Source organism: Aspergillus nomiae, assembly GCF_001204775.2.
Source record: "Aspergillus nomiae NRRL 13137 chromosome Unknown contig00064, whole genome shotgun sequence".
Taxonomy (NCBI): Eukaryota; Fungi; Ascomycota; class Eurotiomycetes; order Eurotiales; family Aspergillaceae; genus Aspergillus; species Aspergillus nomiae.
Window position 1 is genome coordinate 93,116 of NW_015378119.1, and position 16,507 is coordinate 109,622.

At 48.7% G+C, this 16,507-nt stretch overlaps 6 protein-coding genes across 6 annotated transcripts; 4 read left to right on the forward strand and 2 right to left on the reverse strand.

Moving 5' to 3' along the window:
- Nucleotides 1–1,680: 1,680 nt before the first annotated feature.
- Nucleotides 1,681–3,449, reverse strand: ANOM_004563 (spermidine synthase; the record flags this gene model as incomplete). The annotated part of the gene is made up of 3 exons (XM_015549820.1): nucleotides 1,681–2,076; nucleotides 2,126–2,432; nucleotides 2,482–3,449. Coding segments are annotated over 3 exons (1,671 nt in total), but the record flags the coding sequence as incomplete, so codon positions are not given.
- Nucleotides 3,450–3,917: 468 nt separating this feature from the next.
- On the forward strand, nucleotides 3,918–4,625 carry ANOM_004564 (uncharacterized protein; the record flags this gene model as incomplete). Its single annotated transcript, XM_015549821.1, has 2 exons — nucleotides 3,918–4,077; nucleotides 4,171–4,625. The coding sequence occupies 2 exons, from the start codon at nucleotides 3,918–3,920 to the stop codon at nucleotides 4,623–4,625; spliced, it is 615 nt and encodes a 204-aa protein (XP_015408894.1).
- A 1,388-nt stretch (nucleotides 4,626–6,013) lies between these two features.
- On the forward strand, nucleotides 6,014–7,201 carry ANOM_004565 (putative serine/threonine protein kinase; the record flags this gene model as incomplete). Its single annotated transcript, XM_015549822.1, has 2 exons — nucleotides 6,014–6,710; nucleotides 6,771–7,201. 2 exons carry the CDS (start codon nucleotides 6,014–6,016, stop codon nucleotides 7,199–7,201), a joined length of 1,128 nt encoding a protein of 375 aa, XP_015408922.1.
- Nucleotides 7,202–8,567: 1,366 nt separating this feature from the next.
- ANOM_004566 (glycoside hydrolase family 71 protein) lies at nucleotides 8,568–11,741 on the reverse strand (the record flags this gene model as incomplete). Its single annotated transcript, XM_015549823.1, has 3 exons — nucleotides 8,568–10,957; nucleotides 11,035–11,614; nucleotides 11,676–11,741. 3 exons carry the CDS (start codon nucleotides 11,739–11,741, stop codon nucleotides 8,568–8,570), a joined length of 3,036 nt encoding a protein of 1,011 aa, XP_015408923.1.
- Nucleotides 11,742–12,741: 1,000 nt separating this feature from the next.
- Nucleotides 12,742–13,533, forward strand: ANOM_004567 (uncharacterized protein; the record flags this gene model as incomplete). Its single annotated transcript, XM_015549824.1, has 1 exon — nucleotides 12,742–13,533. One exon carries the CDS (start codon nucleotides 12,742–12,744, stop codon nucleotides 13,531–13,533), a length of 792 nt encoding a protein of 263 aa, XP_015408895.1.
- Nucleotides 13,534–13,921: 388 nt separating this feature from the next.
- ANOM_004568 (DUF4246 domain-containing protein) lies at nucleotides 13,922–16,006 on the forward strand (the record flags this gene model as incomplete). The annotated part of the gene is made up of 1 exon (XM_015549825.1): nucleotides 13,922–16,006. The coding sequence occupies one exon, from the start codon at nucleotides 13,922–13,924 to the stop codon at nucleotides 16,004–16,006; it is 2,085 nt and encodes a 694-aa protein (XP_015408921.1).
- Between the last annotated feature and the right edge of the window lie 501 nt (nucleotides 16,007–16,507).

Below are 16,507 nucleotides of genomic sequence, written 5' to 3' on the forward strand. Positions count from 1 at the left end.
GTATAGTTGTAGATGGGCGGTATGGGCCCTGTCATTGGAAGTTTGTAGTCCGGACGGACCTTCTACGATTTAGGCAGCTGGACCCAGGGCCACACTGAACAGTGCTGGAACTTCGGGGGACATCATAGATGTCTAAACTGTATAAAAAAGGAACGAAAGTATGAAGGGCAAAAAAGATGGAGATGCGGGGAATTGAACCCCGGACCTTTCACATGCTAAGCGAACATTATACCACTAAACCACATCCCCAATTCGATGTAGGATGGTTCTTACAAAGGCTACATAGGCAAATACTTATTTTCATGCTCAGAATCCATAGTCATTGGCCTTGAAGCCGGTCATATCTTTGTGGCTGATAGTCGTTTCTCTTGTTGCATATATGAGATATATCAGTATATAACTCATCCTTAGTCAATAGTACGGCATGAACCTACTGCTAACTGTCCCTTGTGTGGTTGTTGGTTGCGCATCAATTCAGTATATGTATCTACATAGCATCTACATTTGTCTCTGGATATATATAGCCAAAATCCTCAACAACTACATCGCCACCTGAACCACACAACTGAATATATACATCGTCCTAGCGCCCTAGCGCCAAAGGGCCACCATATACCACCCATACTCAAACTGTAAACGATCCCAAGATGTATTCAGCAAAGAGGGCCGCGATTGCCAACCCACAGATAGCCTCCATCCTCAACCCTAACCCGACCCCAACACAAGAGGTCGAGTCAACAGAGCTACGGAGAGCAAGGGAGACTGACGACTGAATGCATACAAAATAAACATATCACAGCCTGTATCGACCAGAACGGATGCACTGCAAAGCGTTACTTCCACCTTACTGCATGATTGGTCTCCTTCCAATACAGCATATAGCACGGATGAATATGTCCGCTATCAATACCCGAATGTAGAAAGGCCCAACGCACATGCTACTTCTAGAATCCACAGACGAGGAATTTATCATACAGCACCATGGAATCAAACAAACTAACCCAAGGAACCGGCGATCCCACGTATCTGGAAGCCAAGATAGTGGATCAGATCTGCCAACGAAAGCCGTGGATGTCGGTTCTTCTTATCTTAAACCTGGCCAAACTGGTTGAGACACTTCTAGTGCGCCAGATGGTTTTTCTCTTCGAGGATTCCCGGAGTTATTTGGCATGTACCGTAATACATCTATTCGTAATCCTACTCATACTGAATGATATACTTAGGATAAAGCGGCGGCTCTAAGCTACATAAGGCATAGCGTGGTCAGTGCTCATCTTACACTAGTAAAGCATTATAATGGTCCTGTATTCCAACCAATTGGGGATGTGGTTTAGTGGTATAATGTTCGCTTAGCATGTGAAAGGTCCGGGGTTCAATTCCCCGCATCTCCATATCTTTTTGCATTTTATTTATACTTCCCGATGATATTGTTTTTTTTCTCGTTCGTTATTCCTGGTTAGAACTCGGCCCCTGCCTGCTCAACTACCAAGGAGTGGGCACTTGAATCGGCGTGCATACATCTACCCATGTTGTGCGATTTGAGTCTCGATAATCTAGCCGTGAAACAAAACAAATAGCATTTCAATTATCCTATTCAAAAAGCCATGAGAAGGCAGAACGAGCCCACGCCGGGCAGTTGACACTATACAGTAAAGCTATATATGATATAATGAATAAATCCTACCAATTCTCCCACACAGCATCTGGCAGAACTTTCCTCATGATACCCCAGTGCTCCAGAGCACCCTGGTCCTGCCACCTATATAGCCTACCGGTGTCCTTGGCCCTCAGGACAGGTTGTCCACCGGTAACGGTGGTGAAGATAGCCGGATCAATCTCATGCTTGGGCACGAGGTATGTTTCACGGAACTTGCTGTCTAGGAAGTCGGCAGGGACAGCATCCCTGAAACGCAGAGGAGTAGCAGAATCCTTCTTACAGAAAACGACCATGTTCGTGAAATCTGCATTGCCCTCTTCGCCTGAATCTTCACGGAAGAACCGGCAAGACGGGAACACTGCTTGGATGGTACGGACAGTGAGAGCGGCCGGGTAAAGAGAGAGGTCACCAGCGTAGTTCTGTCCAGGGTTAGTGTGAGGCTGGCGAGGTAATTCAGTATGAACGTACCATTGCGATAATACCGTCTTGCTTAAGGAGAGAGTTAAGACCCTCGAGGAACTCAATGGAGAAGAGCTCGATTGGTTCTGCGCCGCCAGTAAACACATCGTGGACGATGTAGTCATATTGGGTGGGCTTGGGAGATTTCAAAGCGCGTTCAACGAACAGGGTGGCGTCTTCGATGGCTGCAATGTGGTTAGACGGGAGGTGGAAATATTTGCTGGCGAACTTGTGGACGACAGGGTCAATCTCGACAATGGTGGTTTCGATTCCATGAGTGATGAGTGCAGCAGGTGTAGTGCCGACTCCAAGTCCACTGAGTTACAGTTAGCTTGACCACGTAGGAAGGTTAAGTTTTGACTCACATGACAAGTGCCTTGCTGTCTGCGTCTACTCGGTGCGCTCCGTGGTCTGTTTCCGCCAGCCGGACGGCCTCGAGCAAAGAGAAAACGGCATAAATTGGGTCCTGAACCTTGGGTTTGTAGTTGCGATAGGTCTTGGTCCACTGGCCTCCGAGAAGGCTATGGTCACATCGCATCACCCGGAAGCCATCCTCAAGGCTATCCAAAACCGATATATAACCGGTTGAGGACTCCTGCCGATCCACGAGTGCAAATCCCTCCTCATTAAGCGCGGACCTGAGCCCCGATGTTGTCATTCCCAAAGGCAGGTGCACATTGGAGGTGAGTGTGAAGAGGATAGAGGGAATGGCCAAGAGGAGCCACTTAGATGGAATGACGGCAGAACACAAGATTGCCACCAATAGCTGAAGGCCCGTGCTTGAGAAAAGCCAGAATGAACCGATAAACCTCGCAATGAATGATTTCGCAAGCTTCTCCGAGAAAGAATAAATGACATACGAGCCAATAAGGGGGATATGCTCTTTAGCAAGATCACCATAGCGTTCAAGGTTAAGGCCAGCTTGCACCAACTTGGCGGCACAGGCAACGGAGAGCAAAACAAAAGGATAGAAGGCAACCACCTCAGTGATCACGCGCCGGTAGGGTTCCCAAATGAAGAGCTCTGCTGGAACAAAAAGTACTGGATGGTGGGGTACCAGAATGCGACGACAGGGAGTAGATACACAGCCCGGCGGTTCGTTAACTGCTGAATAACATCCTTGAGAAACCACCCCAGCGCCGCAGTAATGGCAACTCCATAGCCGTGGAAGATATGCGACGGAGCAGAGCCGTACACCGGAGCCAGTGTCAGCACAAACACAGGCGACGAGAAAGCGGCGAGGGCCAGCAATGCCGCGCCTCGCCACAGTCTTCTCGAGTTGACCTGCTGAATAATTTCTTCGAAAGACGGCATGGCGTCGGACCTCCACAGACTACTGCTTCTGGCCTAAAATATGCGCAGAAACGCTGGGGAGTTGGTCTGGGGAGGCTTCACTGAAAGCGTTGGTTAACTGGTAGGTTCAATGCATGTCGAGTCAGTGGGTAGGGGAAGAGGAGCGCGTAGGGGATGGCGGTTGTGAACGAGCCAACTCCCAACGCGCGATGTGAAACAAACAGGAGGTGGTTCTCACCTATACTTCTTCAGGTAGAAAGCCCAAAGTCCATAGTCCGGCCAAGGCGAACTGTTATTCGTTGATTGAAAGGCCACGGCGGAGATTTATATCATTTATTTGATTCTTGAACGAAATTTGCCGCAGTCCTCCGGCCCAAAACAGTTTAGGCTGAATGGAGCTCTGCATGAAACCGCCACCGCTTGTCATTTCCGTCCACCTCTCCAACTTCATCCACTGCGAATTTGGTACAATCAATCATACTGCCCCTCCCCCAGTCGACCGTTAAAGATGCCTTTTTTCCCAATGGGTACTGGAGTTCAAGCAGAGAATGACACAAACCCCACGTCCGGCGTAATGCCACTGTCCCCCGCGACGCTGGTCAAGAATCGTCGGAAACGCTACCTGGATACCCATCCGGAGTATTTCTCTGCTGATCTCGAGCTAGCCGGTCCGCTCGCTCTTTCCTTTCTTTTCCACGGCTGATCGCATTTGCTATCGCAGTCGGGAAAAGATGACCAAAGCTAACACTCTAGCGTTGTAGACCCGTTGCTGTACGATCGCTTGATCCGTCGATTCCAGACACCGGCGGAACGAGAGGCTGAAGGGCGAGCCAAAGGATTCTCAGGCATACTTCAAGCAGATCTTTATCGTTCCGAGGCCAAGATGGAAGCCCTGTCGCATCCGGATCCCAATGCAATGTTTAGCTATAGCCGTGGCCCAAACGGGGAAATCCTCGCGGAGGACAAGGATGAGATACCGACGAGCAAGGAAGAAGGCAAAAAGATCTGGCAATGGGAGATGGGACTGCGATTTATAAGGGGCGAAGACCACGACTTTGACTATGCTACTGTTGACGAGAACGATGATTATGATGACTGGAACGAAGAGCAAGAGCGATACTTCGACGATGAAGAACCCGAATGGATCGTTGAAGGTACAAGTGGCGGTGACGTCAGATCGAGACTACAAGGAGAGACTGGTGTTCAAGACTTTTGAGAACTCCGACGTAGTCGAGGCGCACCATTCAGTTGATGCCTTTACGGTTGGCTCACTCTGATGCAAGCGTTTGGCCGCATCAGGCACACCCATTACAGTGGGGGTCAAAAAGTATGCGACCTTGAACTTAAAGGTACCAACCACCTGAGCCGCTTGGTACCTTTAAGCACAGGAGGTCATATACTTTTGGACCACCACAGTACCATCCCCGGTCAAAGTTTTCAGTCAAAGTTTTCAGTCAAAGTTTTCAGACCGAGACAGGAGTCATTGATGCTCTCGAGAACATACTGCTTATACCCCAGCACCCAGACACGCCGAAGAGGACTCACGACCTGGCTAGCCTAGGGCTCATATTGCAGTCTGAACTTCAAGAGCTGGGATATAGACTTCCAAGTCCAACGTGTATAGCCTTCTCGAGCCTACCCATGCCACTATAGCATGTGAGATGCTTTCAAGATCAGCAGGCTCTTACGAAGCTCTGACACTATGGTTCGATTACGTTGCAACCAGGAAATTCTCGCTGGAATCGAGACAATAAGTACAGGCCTACCGTTCTTGTCCCCTAGTATCTTCGGCTCCTCTTGTCGTACTCGGGAAGTTAAGGCAAGTCTTACCGTGTCAAGGGTTTTTTTTTACATTCTTTCGCACACCCTGTCGCCGGCTAGGTCTCTTGGAGAATTGGTATTGAATGTGTATGGATGTAGAGGCAGAGCAGCCTCCAAGTAATGCAGACGTCAGTTATTCAAACATCATAGTTACCCTATAGGGAACGTTCACTGGCTAGTTTTCTAAGAAATTTTGACTCCGACACAAAGTATTTCGTAATTTACCGTATGACTTGCCATTCATTCGTTGAGGGAATAGATTGTATACTTCACCACGACTCCTTCAACCCTAGGCTCTATTCCCTCATACGCTAAACTCCCCATCTTTCTCGATATCACCGAGTACTGTTGTATATGGGGATTGGGCTGCGTAGAGCACCGACAAAATCTGCTCCTTGGGTATTTCAATCTCCCACACGCGCCAACCATGGCTTGCTATAAAATCTGGGGAGATCGTGGGGTTATGGAGATGACTCCATACGGTCAACCCATGGAACCCTATCTATATAGTCATTCAGTATAGTAGTCGCAACTATGAGATAATTCTTCGCCAGGCACTCAGTATGATAGCCTGGCCTGTCTGCTCCCTCTCCTGCATCTTCTCAACTACACTCATCTCGTTGTCCCCTTTTGAACTACCAGCTAGCTCACCTACCAAGCTTGCTTTATATATCACTTCTAACTTGGTATACACGAGTATACCACAGTCCCCTCGAGTATCAAGCAACCGACGCTTGCTACTATCCTAAAACACCTCGACATACCCCTCAAGTGCCCAAAACAATGGCACACCTCAACATCCAAGACAAGGTGGAAAAGCGACGCTGCTCAAGCAGCTCCACCAAAACCCGGTCACCGTCACCCGAGAAGACGGAAACATGCATGATCCAAAAGCTCCACAAGGAGTTTGAGGTAACAAATGACACCGTCGGCGAGGGTAGCTTCGCCAAAGTCAAGATCGTGCACAGGAAAGAGCAGGGCACGCGGGTACAGTACGCGGCCAAGTTCCTTGACAAGGAGGAAGGAGAGCCCATCCTGTTCTATAGGGACCGGGCTCGGAAGGAGTTCAACATCGCCAGGGGGCTCCATCATCCGAATATCGTCGAGGTTGTCAGCCTCTGCAAATACAAGCGTCGCCTGGCATTTGTCATGGAGTACTGTCCCCATGGCGATCTGTGTGACTTGATTAACAAGAAAACTCTTCGCCATGGGGACAAAAAGTGCCTCTTTAAACAGATGCTCAGGGGTGTTGCATACATGCATAGCCATGGTATCGCACACCACGATATTAAACCGGAGAACATGGTCCTGGCCGATGACAGCTCCCTCAAGCTTATCGACTTTGGGCTCTCCGAGGTCTTTGCAGACTTCCTCCCTCCCAACAGCCAAGGGGAGAGGGAACTTGGCCCGGTCCGCAGCTTCCCTGCTCGGCTCCGCGGCACGTATTCTTACCTTTCGCCCGAGATACTTGAGTGCAGCGGTATGTACCCACTCTTCCTTTTCAACGCACTGAGATATCTTCATACTGATTTCTTTATAGACTACTACGACGCCCGAGCCCTCGATGTGTGGAGCTGCGCCATAACCGCATTCGTCCTATTCGCCGGCAGATTACCCTGGGACCTCGCCAACGACGAAGACGACGACTACATGGCCTTCCAAGGAAGCTGGCAGTACCTCCTCGAAGAGAACCCCGAAGTACCTGTGACGGCAGACAACTTCCCACTTGCACCTTTTGCCGCCCTATTTCGGGAGAAGGAGCTTGCCACCCTGCTCCTCCGGATGCTGCACCCGTTTCCGGAAAGGCGAATGACCGTCTTCGAGGCGTTGGAGGATCCCTGGGTTCGGGCTATTGAGTGCTGCAGCCCCGAGTCCAGCCTCTTGTCGACAGTCCGGGGTGTCAATACTGGTAATTGTGGTATCCGTAGGATGCATGATCACCGTCCCCCCAAGGACAAGCTGGCTCCCTAATCTGACTCGGGGTTGCAGCGACGGAGGATATGGGCTGTGCTTGGAGCTTGGAAATTTGGGAGTTATATAACGACATTATATGATTTTTCTTTTATGAATGCTGGCATTGTTGGAAGATACCCCTTGGTCATTTGCATCGACTTTTCATTTTCTCTTTATACCGTTGAGGACGGCAATGGTCTCCTCGTTGCATATTTGCATGGGCACGGGACACATCTCTTTGATACCCTTTACTCTCTTATCATGTTATAATATATCATTCATGTATGTCAGAGGACGGATTATATTAGACCGCCTCATTGAACTATTTACTACTGCATCTCGATATCATATCGAGGTTCAGGCCCTAAGGTCGGGTGGTTGGGACGGGCCTGGGATACAATATACACCTTTATTCTGCACCTGGATTTGCTTGAACAATTGCAATGATCTTGTAGAGAGCTAGGCACGTATAAGTAGGAGGATAGGATATTATCCATGAACGTTGGGAGGTAACCTAGTAGCACTAGTAGTTCTCTCCCCGTCATCTGGGTGGCGGTTCATAGAATCCTGACGAGGCCAAGGGGAGTTCTGCATAAATTACTTAATATTCACGAAGCTCTAATTTACAGACCCAAAGATTATAGTCCTGATTATATTAATACCCCTACTACTAGTAATAACCCCAGAATCCAGCAAGACCGACAAGGATCAGTAAACCAACCAGCACAGGAAGAGGGTTAGGGCACGGATATATATGCGCCCTAGTAACTACCAAGAAATCGCAAAAGCTGACAGTGCCCGACTACAGCAACGAAGCAACCAAAGCATCTCAGAAAGGAGGTAAAAGACCAACATAACACATATATGCCCTCTCGTACATACCACCGGATTCTTTTCGGCAAATCGGTCTTGCACATAGTTCCTGCACTGTGCGCGAATGTGGAGATCTGCCCTCCCGATATTCTCCCAATGTCCCCTGTTTTTACTCAGGCCCTGGTAGGGGAAACTGCTAAGCTTGGATGATAATTTCTTGTAGCCATGCTCACAGTGGGGTAGCGCATGGGGGATGGAAATCTGTGTGTTGTTGAGAAGGATAATTGAGGTAAAAGGACTACAGCTTTTGTCTTTGAAAGAGGAATTCGGGGGGAAATAAGATCGAGAAAGGAATGAATGAAGGGAGAGTGTTCCCGGGGGTGATTATTAGTAGGTGAAGGGGTGCCTGGTACTTTATCGTATGGAAGCTCATTATGTTAGTTCTTCGATCTCTGTAGACTAAGATTGAGTAATTTTATTCTGTATATATTTATTTCCGGCTACAGACGCGCTTTTCACTATCCATGACCACCAAACATCAAAAGGAGTACATAATTGTATAAGGCCATAATCACTTCTTACAAAACCGGATAAGACTCTGCAAAGCTTCATCATGTTCCTTAAAAACAGACCCAAACTTGGCCAGCTCGCCCACCTTGATGCCGCGACGAACGTCCGCAGCCTTGGAGAAATTCTTCGCGGTGCGCCCCGAACCAGCGAACAGGATATTCAGGAGCTCCATGGGTGCCGACTTTGGATCTTTCACAATGTCATAGCCCGCTAGCGCAATACTGGCACTGACGTCCGCAATTGTGGCGGCATCTGCGATCCAGGCGATGCCCGTCACGGCTCCAACGACCTCTGCGGCAAATGGTAGGATAAGTAGGACCGCTGAGAGGATGAGGAGGATCAGATTACGCTTCGCCTCTTCCTCGTGCTCCTTTTCTTCTTCGCCGATCTGCTTCACTGTCGCCATGGAGTCAACGGCTTGCAGGAGCATGAACACTGGCATGGACAGGGCAGCCACAGCGTCGTCATCGTCGCCGTCCCAGAGGAAGAAAGAGAGGTCGCCCCATGTGGCAGCTAGGTCGAGCTGGAGCTGCTGGAAACGGGGCAGCGCGTTCTTGATTGAGTCCTTGGGATTGGGGATAGTGAAGTCCTCTTTAGCCATGGGGAAGTTTTCGTACTGGAAATGGGGATGGGTGCAGATCGGAGGCGGTCCTATTCCTGTGAAAGGAGGACATGCGGGTACTTTACGGTGGTAGGTTTTGAATTCGACCCAGTCTTTTGAGATGCCGTACTTGCTCTGGAGTTCCTTGAAGAAACCATCCTCGTCGATCAACTTATACTCAATGTACACTTGCTCGGATGTGTTGATGATTGGACAGCTCTGGTACTCCCCCTTCTCCTTGCCTGGCATGGCCCACCTGCACTGGAAATACTTGTTACCTGGCCCCTCACCTTTGTTCAGCGATACAAATTTGGAGATAGCACCAGGGACCATGGCGCGGAGGTATTTGACGTAGTACCCGAACTTGTCATCGTAACCATTGTCGACGTCGGTGTAGTTTGCCAGCGCTGTGTCCAGCGTGTCCATGAGGACCTGCGCCGCATACATTGGCATGCAGCCCTTGGGTATGTCGCTGGAGGCCTTCGCCAAGGCCTCCAATGAATTGAATGTCAGGCTATAGTCGCAAGGAAGCTCTTCAGCGCACTCGGGGCGGTCATCATCGTCCGTGCAAGAGGCGATCACGCCTTCGGTACTTGCACAAACATCCGGACAATAGCCACGCTGGCATGCAAACTTGCAAAGCCCACTATCTTTCCCATCACCTCCGATATATTCCGCACTGAAGGTCGTATTGGCAGGCGGTGGGCGGTTGAGGGCTCCCGTCGCAGTGCACTTGCAGTGGTGAATGGGACAAAATCCGTAGTTGCAGGCGTATGAACATAGCCCCTGGAGGTCTCCCTCGCCCGTACCCGCGGTGCAAGCGGGCGGAAGGAAAGGCGAAACGGTAGGTTCTGTCAGAGGTACCTTTGTTGCACCACATGCGTCCGGTGGACAGTACCCATAGTTGCACGCAAAGGCGCAGAGGCCGATGTAACTGGATCCTTCGCCGGCGATTGGATACCCTTCCACGCCTGTGGGTTTGGGCTTCACTCTCGGGGCACCCATCTTGGTGCACTGACAGGCTCCGATGGGGCAGTATCCGTATTTGCAGGTGAATTCACAGAGGCCTTGGAAGTTACCCGGTGCTGTGCCCTGGATGCAGGTCTGTTTCTCGATAGGCAATTTGGGTGAGACGGCTGAGATACTGGGACCGGAGGCACTCCCCACCCACGCATTGAAATTGTTATAACCGTCCTTGCAGCTTGTCGTGATGGCCGGGCCGCTGAACTCCGCAATCATAGCACCGGAACGAGAGATAGAAATCTTCACATCCCCCAGAAAGCTCCCATATCCTACGCTTCCATGGTACACGCCAACCCCGCCGTCCGGGATAAAATCCCATGTAGCGGGGATGGATGCGCCTCCAACAGTGACAGTGATGGTAGCCGAAGAAGTAAGTAGTGCAGAGAAGAAGATCTTGTCCTGCACCACTTGAGCAGGCTCAAATTCAAGCTGCAGCTGACTGGCCGTATTCCCAGTTGTACCACCATCGTTGCATGCAGCGACAGGGTTCGGCCGATACCACCCAACCACGCCCTCCTTAGTGATTGTGCCTTTTCCCTTCTTGTACGTGTCTATCCAGTAGGGTAGGAAGAGACGCCAGCCATCATGAGGCATGCCATGGGCGTAGTTGAACGGTGCCTTGCCCACCTTGAATGCTTGATAGTTGTCGATATCGCGAAGAGGGCCAATATAATGGGATTCACCGTAGTCATTCCAGCTGATGATCTGCAACCACTTCGGCTGAACCACCATGACTTGTTCCCAACGGTCTGTCCAGAGAGTGTCACCTAAGAGGTGTCAGTAAAGGGGTCCATCTGGCGAAAAATTTTGCACAAATCCAAAATTGAACTCAGGTAAAGCTTACCTCGCCAAAGCCAATTCTTATCATATCCGGGGAGGTTGGTATAAAACCATGGAGAGACCGGCATCATATATGGTTTGCCATCGGCTTGATCAAGATAATCCAAGTAGGATGCATCGACGTACGTATCCATGTCCTTGTTGCCCCACGGCCAACCGGCCCAACTGAATAGTCCATTCGCGGTGCCCGGCTTCAGAGCATCCTTTGCGCCCAGGGAAGACCACGACGGCACAACGAAGCAATTTGTCTTTTCCTTGATCTCTCCCCAGTCTTTTGCATTTCCGGGCCCTTCGAAGGTAGACACAAAGGGCTTTCCTCTGAACTTATAATACGGCGAAAACCCGCTGTAGAGCTTTATCCAGCCTATCACGAGGGCTTTCTCGAATGGCCCAGCACCAGCATAATCAAAAGAAAAGAATAGCTTGAAGCCAGTGTTCTCCGCGGCTTTAAAAGCCAACGACATGGAAGACAAGTCTGAGAACGAGGCGGCAAAATTGAGTGCGAATGCATCGATATGGGCATCTTTTGCGAGCTTCATGTCATCCTCCCAGTTGGAAAGAGACCAGTCACGCGCATTTTCAAGCTAAAGGGTTAGCCGGATGCCTTTACATTCAAATCGACAAGGTTGAGGTTGCGTTCCTTACCATGAAATGGGCAAAGGCTCCCTTATCATCCTCGATGGGGTGCAAGGGCGTTATGTTCAACAACATTTCTGCCGGAAATGGTGAGCTCTCCGTTTCATTCAGCGCTGTGCTAGTGTTTAGCCCATGGCGGCTAACATCTACTAAACCAATTCGACTACGGAGTAATTTCCATTGCTCCACCTACTACTAGACGGTTCCTATGAACTAAAGAACTAGGAATACTAGAAGGATGGGGGTTTTATGATGATTGAGGACAAACAAAAAATTCAAAGGACCGTGCTTATTGAACATTAGAAGCAAGTGTAACGTTTCTTCCTGACCGTGAGCTGTTGAGGGCTGCCGATCACGGTTCCTGCCGTTCAAGCTCGGATGAATCCGAGCACAAGCCTTAAGCCAAGGGTGATCAATCTTCCCCACTATATGAAGGGGCGAAAGACCCGGGGTCCGAAGTAGGAAATACTCCGTAGATGCGTGGAGCTAATCTCGTATTGTCCGTACTTTTCAATAGTATATACTATATACATGGGGCGTGTCTCACTTGATGCTTCTTGTTACGTAACTATAGTCGCCCTGGTACCTGGCATCATTTAGTATCCGAGGAATCCGACTCGATATTGGTGGTCTGATTGGACGGCTAAATGCAAGACAAGTGATGTCTAGACTCTTATTAAAAGGAAATGAAGGACAGAGAGCGTGGTATGTATCGGTATTACTGATATCGCTACGGCCTCTCTACGACCTCCGTTCTCAAGTAGAGTCGCGTATAGGGTACAGGGTCACGATGCCTCTGGAGACCACAAGGGATACTGAGGTCGTAAATTAGATGAAAAACATTGGGTTGGTATTTGAATAACAATATTGGGTTAACAAGGAGGTCATTTCCTCCTAGGGTTGTTACATCAGGGTTCAGCTAGCAATTTTCTGATCAATTATTTGGAGGTCGAATATCTATACCAAAATTTACACATATAAACTCCTCATAGAACGAAAGGATTCTGCAATCAATTCTCATGTCCCTCCTTCTAGTCACAAAACGAACAGCCAAAGAAAAAGAGCACGCTTGACTATGAAGTATTTTCTTCTTCTCATTCTTTCCTGTCTCCTGCTTCTCACAGAGACAGCCCTAGCCTCGAACACGGCAGGCCCCGCAGAGACTTTGTTCTTCTACAATGCATACCTGATCGAGTTCAAAACCGTGAGCAACCCGAAAAAGCGAAAGCTTGCAAAGGGGTGTCCAGCGGCACAAGCCGATGCTCCCTGCACCTACCCAGAATTCTTGGAGCACATTCTGGATGTCAAACTGAAACCCCAAGTCCATAAACCAAAGTTTCAGAACATCATCAATAATGCTGGTACTGCTGGGATTACAGAGACTTCCAGAAAATTGAGGGAGAACGGTTTCAAATGCAAATATGATCTTGCTGCTCTTGTGGAGGGCATAGGGAAGGTGACCCCGTTTTCAAAAGTGCTTGAAGCCGTTGAAGAACAGATCAAAGAAAAAGTAGCCCTTTCCAGCGTTGAGAGTGAAAAGAACAACATAAAAACTGCGCTGAAGCTCGTCGAGCAAAACCGGGTTGCAGATAACATGAGGTGGTTCAATGAAGAGCTCGAAAAGAGGCTGGGCGTCGAATTCGTCAAGAGCCCACGAACCACGGATGATGGGCGCGTATGGCAAGCCTACGACACTGAAGCGACAGGAAAAAAGTATCCGGATTACGACAAACTTTCAGAGAAGACAAAAGAGGCCGTGAAAGAAATGCGAGATGCAAAGTTTCAGGTCGAGGATAAGGGGTTCGCACCGCATCAGGCTGTGGTTGTGAAAGTCAAAAGTATCCTGAAGCGTGTCAATAAGTGCTGAAGCAGGACTTGCTACAGCCTACGTCCTATCCTGTATAATAAATACATAGAATCATTCACAAATATGTACTCCGAGTATTGTTTCATTAAAACTCCATCGTAAATTGGCCAAAAGAACAGGGTCCATGATTAGGGTTAACAATTTGAGTTCGGTAATATTACCGCATAAAGCTGTATTGAATTACAATTACCCAATGTTATTTACATATATAATTCATCAAAACCTACCATTCACGGACTATTGATTTTAAGGACGGGGCGTTATTCCTCCGTGCGTCTCCACTGTTGCCTCTTCACAAGGGCACACCTATATTTAATCCAGTACGCCCCAGAGCGATATCGAACCTTTTAACCTTTCTCCGTGTTCCTAGCCTCGACTCATCTTCACCATGGGTGACAATGAACTCGACAACTCTGGAACGGGCCCCTTGAAGGTTCCCGGATTTAACAATATTCCCCTTGAGCTGTCTCTGGACAGCGAGGACAGATTCTACGATGCGGTCCCGATGGACTGGTACAGCTCTCCTCTGACAGTCCGGGAGTTGACCATGTTGAATCTGATGGAAACGCTGACGGACCGACCTGGATGGTATAACCTTGTATTTGACAAGAGCACTGCTGCAAAGTGGAAAGAAGAGGCCATGGTACGCCCGATGATTAGCCGCAAGGCGTGGGACTGGTGCTTGGCTGAATTGCGCGATAAAGCCATACGATTTAAAGAAACAGGCCAGATTTTAGTTCTAAACTCTGGCAGTGCTGTCTGTAAATCCGACACTATTATCCCCTCGTCGGTTGGCTTGAAGATCCAACAGTTTGTCTCCGATCTGTCGGACGAGTACGGAGAGCAGAAAGACTGGGAGCCCAGTTCCAATAAGCAGATTTGGAATATAATAGACCCATCTCTTTTCCCTCTTATTTACGGACAGACGCGTGTTCTGGTGAATGGCGGCTATGTTCCACTCGAACAAACATTGGAAACCTACGGGCAAGGCGAGGCTGCACCAAGGCATGATCAGGATCGTGAAAGATTGGAGGGGCTTCCTGGGAGTTATCGTACCGCGAGAACATTGCTGTTCTCTCACCGATTTCAGTGGCTTCCCTGCGAGGTGGAATTCTGTGGGCCAGTGGGATCGACAGACGTACGAATTACCTCTTACATCAACGACCTGCACCCGAGCAGACAACGCTCCTTCTATGAAACGCTTGAAAAGGTAATGTCTCGAGTCATCGAACCATGGAATGAGACATTAATCAAAGGAGTACCTATGGATTTTGATTTGCCTTCCCCACGGGGCAGGGCGCCCCGGAGAATTCAAACATTTGGTGTTGAATGGCAAAATGAGTATCCAAAGTGGGCAGAAGACCTTCCAACGGAACTGAATGATAATCTCGAAGCATACCACAACACACTGGCTCGTGTCAAGGACTATGTTGCTCTTCCAGAATACGGCGTTAAAGTCGAATGGCAAGGTCTTGAAACAAAGGATATCCCACAGGATTGGGAAAGCACGGTATCCTTGAAGGACGTGGTCGATGCAAAATACAGTCGCCTGTTTCGCTTCGAGCATTCCGATCCAGGTCTCTACTCATATGACGAATGGAAGGCAGGGAAAACTGCGAAATCTATTGTTGGCCCCACGGAGCATGACATCCAGTGGAACACAGACCCGAAAATCTGGCGTTCACAATTCAATATGAAAGACCCAATGGATCGTTACAAAATTCAAGAGGCTCCTGGTATGAGTTGCACTGATCATGAGTATTATACAGTGAAGCTTCAGGAAACGTTTCGCGATAAAGGCCTACAGGTCATTGTGAAGCTGGAAGGGATTGAACTAACACCAGAAAACCCAGTCTATCCGGGCGAGGATTGGCATACAGACGGCCTTCGTAATGAGCACATTGTGGGAGTTGCAGTCTATTTCTTCGACATGGAAAACGTGACAGGTAGCAGGCTCTTATTCCGTCAAGAAATTGATATGGATTCAGATTTGTATCAGTTTGAGGGATGGGATGTACCGTACTTGGAAGAATTATTCGGCGTCAAAGATGACAAACCTGCTCTGCAGGAGCTTGGGTCTGTGTCAATTGGCCAGGGACGCCTTATAGTCTTTCCAAACGCACTCCATCACCGTATGGAGCCATTTGAGCTGATTTCCAAATCTCGGGCCGGACACCTTCGATTTCTGACACTGTGGCTCGTCGATCCATACTACCGCATTTGCTCCACGCGGAATGTACCACCGCAGCGGCATGACTGGTGGGCACAAGAAGCAGAGTCACTGGTAACGTCGGCACATTCGCTTCCTCAAGAGTTGGCCACCATGGTCATAAACGAAACACATCAATGGCCCATAGATCTCGCGGAGGCTCAACAAAATCGACTTGAAAGAGGCAAGGATAGCTCTATCGCCCATGACGCGATGGAATATCTGATCCAGAATCATACAATAAATCTTTGGAAGCGAACCTAGTGATATTTGCATCTGTACCAATTGAATGAGATAGTATATATCAATTTACAGTCTTCGATCATAGATAGGCTCTAAAGCAGTACTTTTCACCATGGAAATGAAAAACAGTGGCAGGCTGTGGTAATGTCTTTTTACCCTGAAGGCATATTACGCCTTCTATACTATTCTGCACTTCAATATCACCTGGATTGCTTATTTAACTTTTAGAGATATCCCATTCAGAGATGTGTTGAGTAGGACTAAGTAGTTTCTTGGCCTTTTTGGCAAGCATATGATTGATAAAGACTAATTTCGCAGAACGCAATACCTTAACTAAGCAACAGTTGGATCCCTCTATACCGAATAGCTTCTGAAAAGGAATATAAAGCAAAATAAGGAGAAAGCCTCCATCAAGAGCCAATAGCTCAGCAGCATCATTGGTCTAGTGGTAGAATTCATCGTTGCCATCGATGAGGCCCGTGTTCGATTCACGGATGATGCACTCATTTTTTGTCTTTTTTT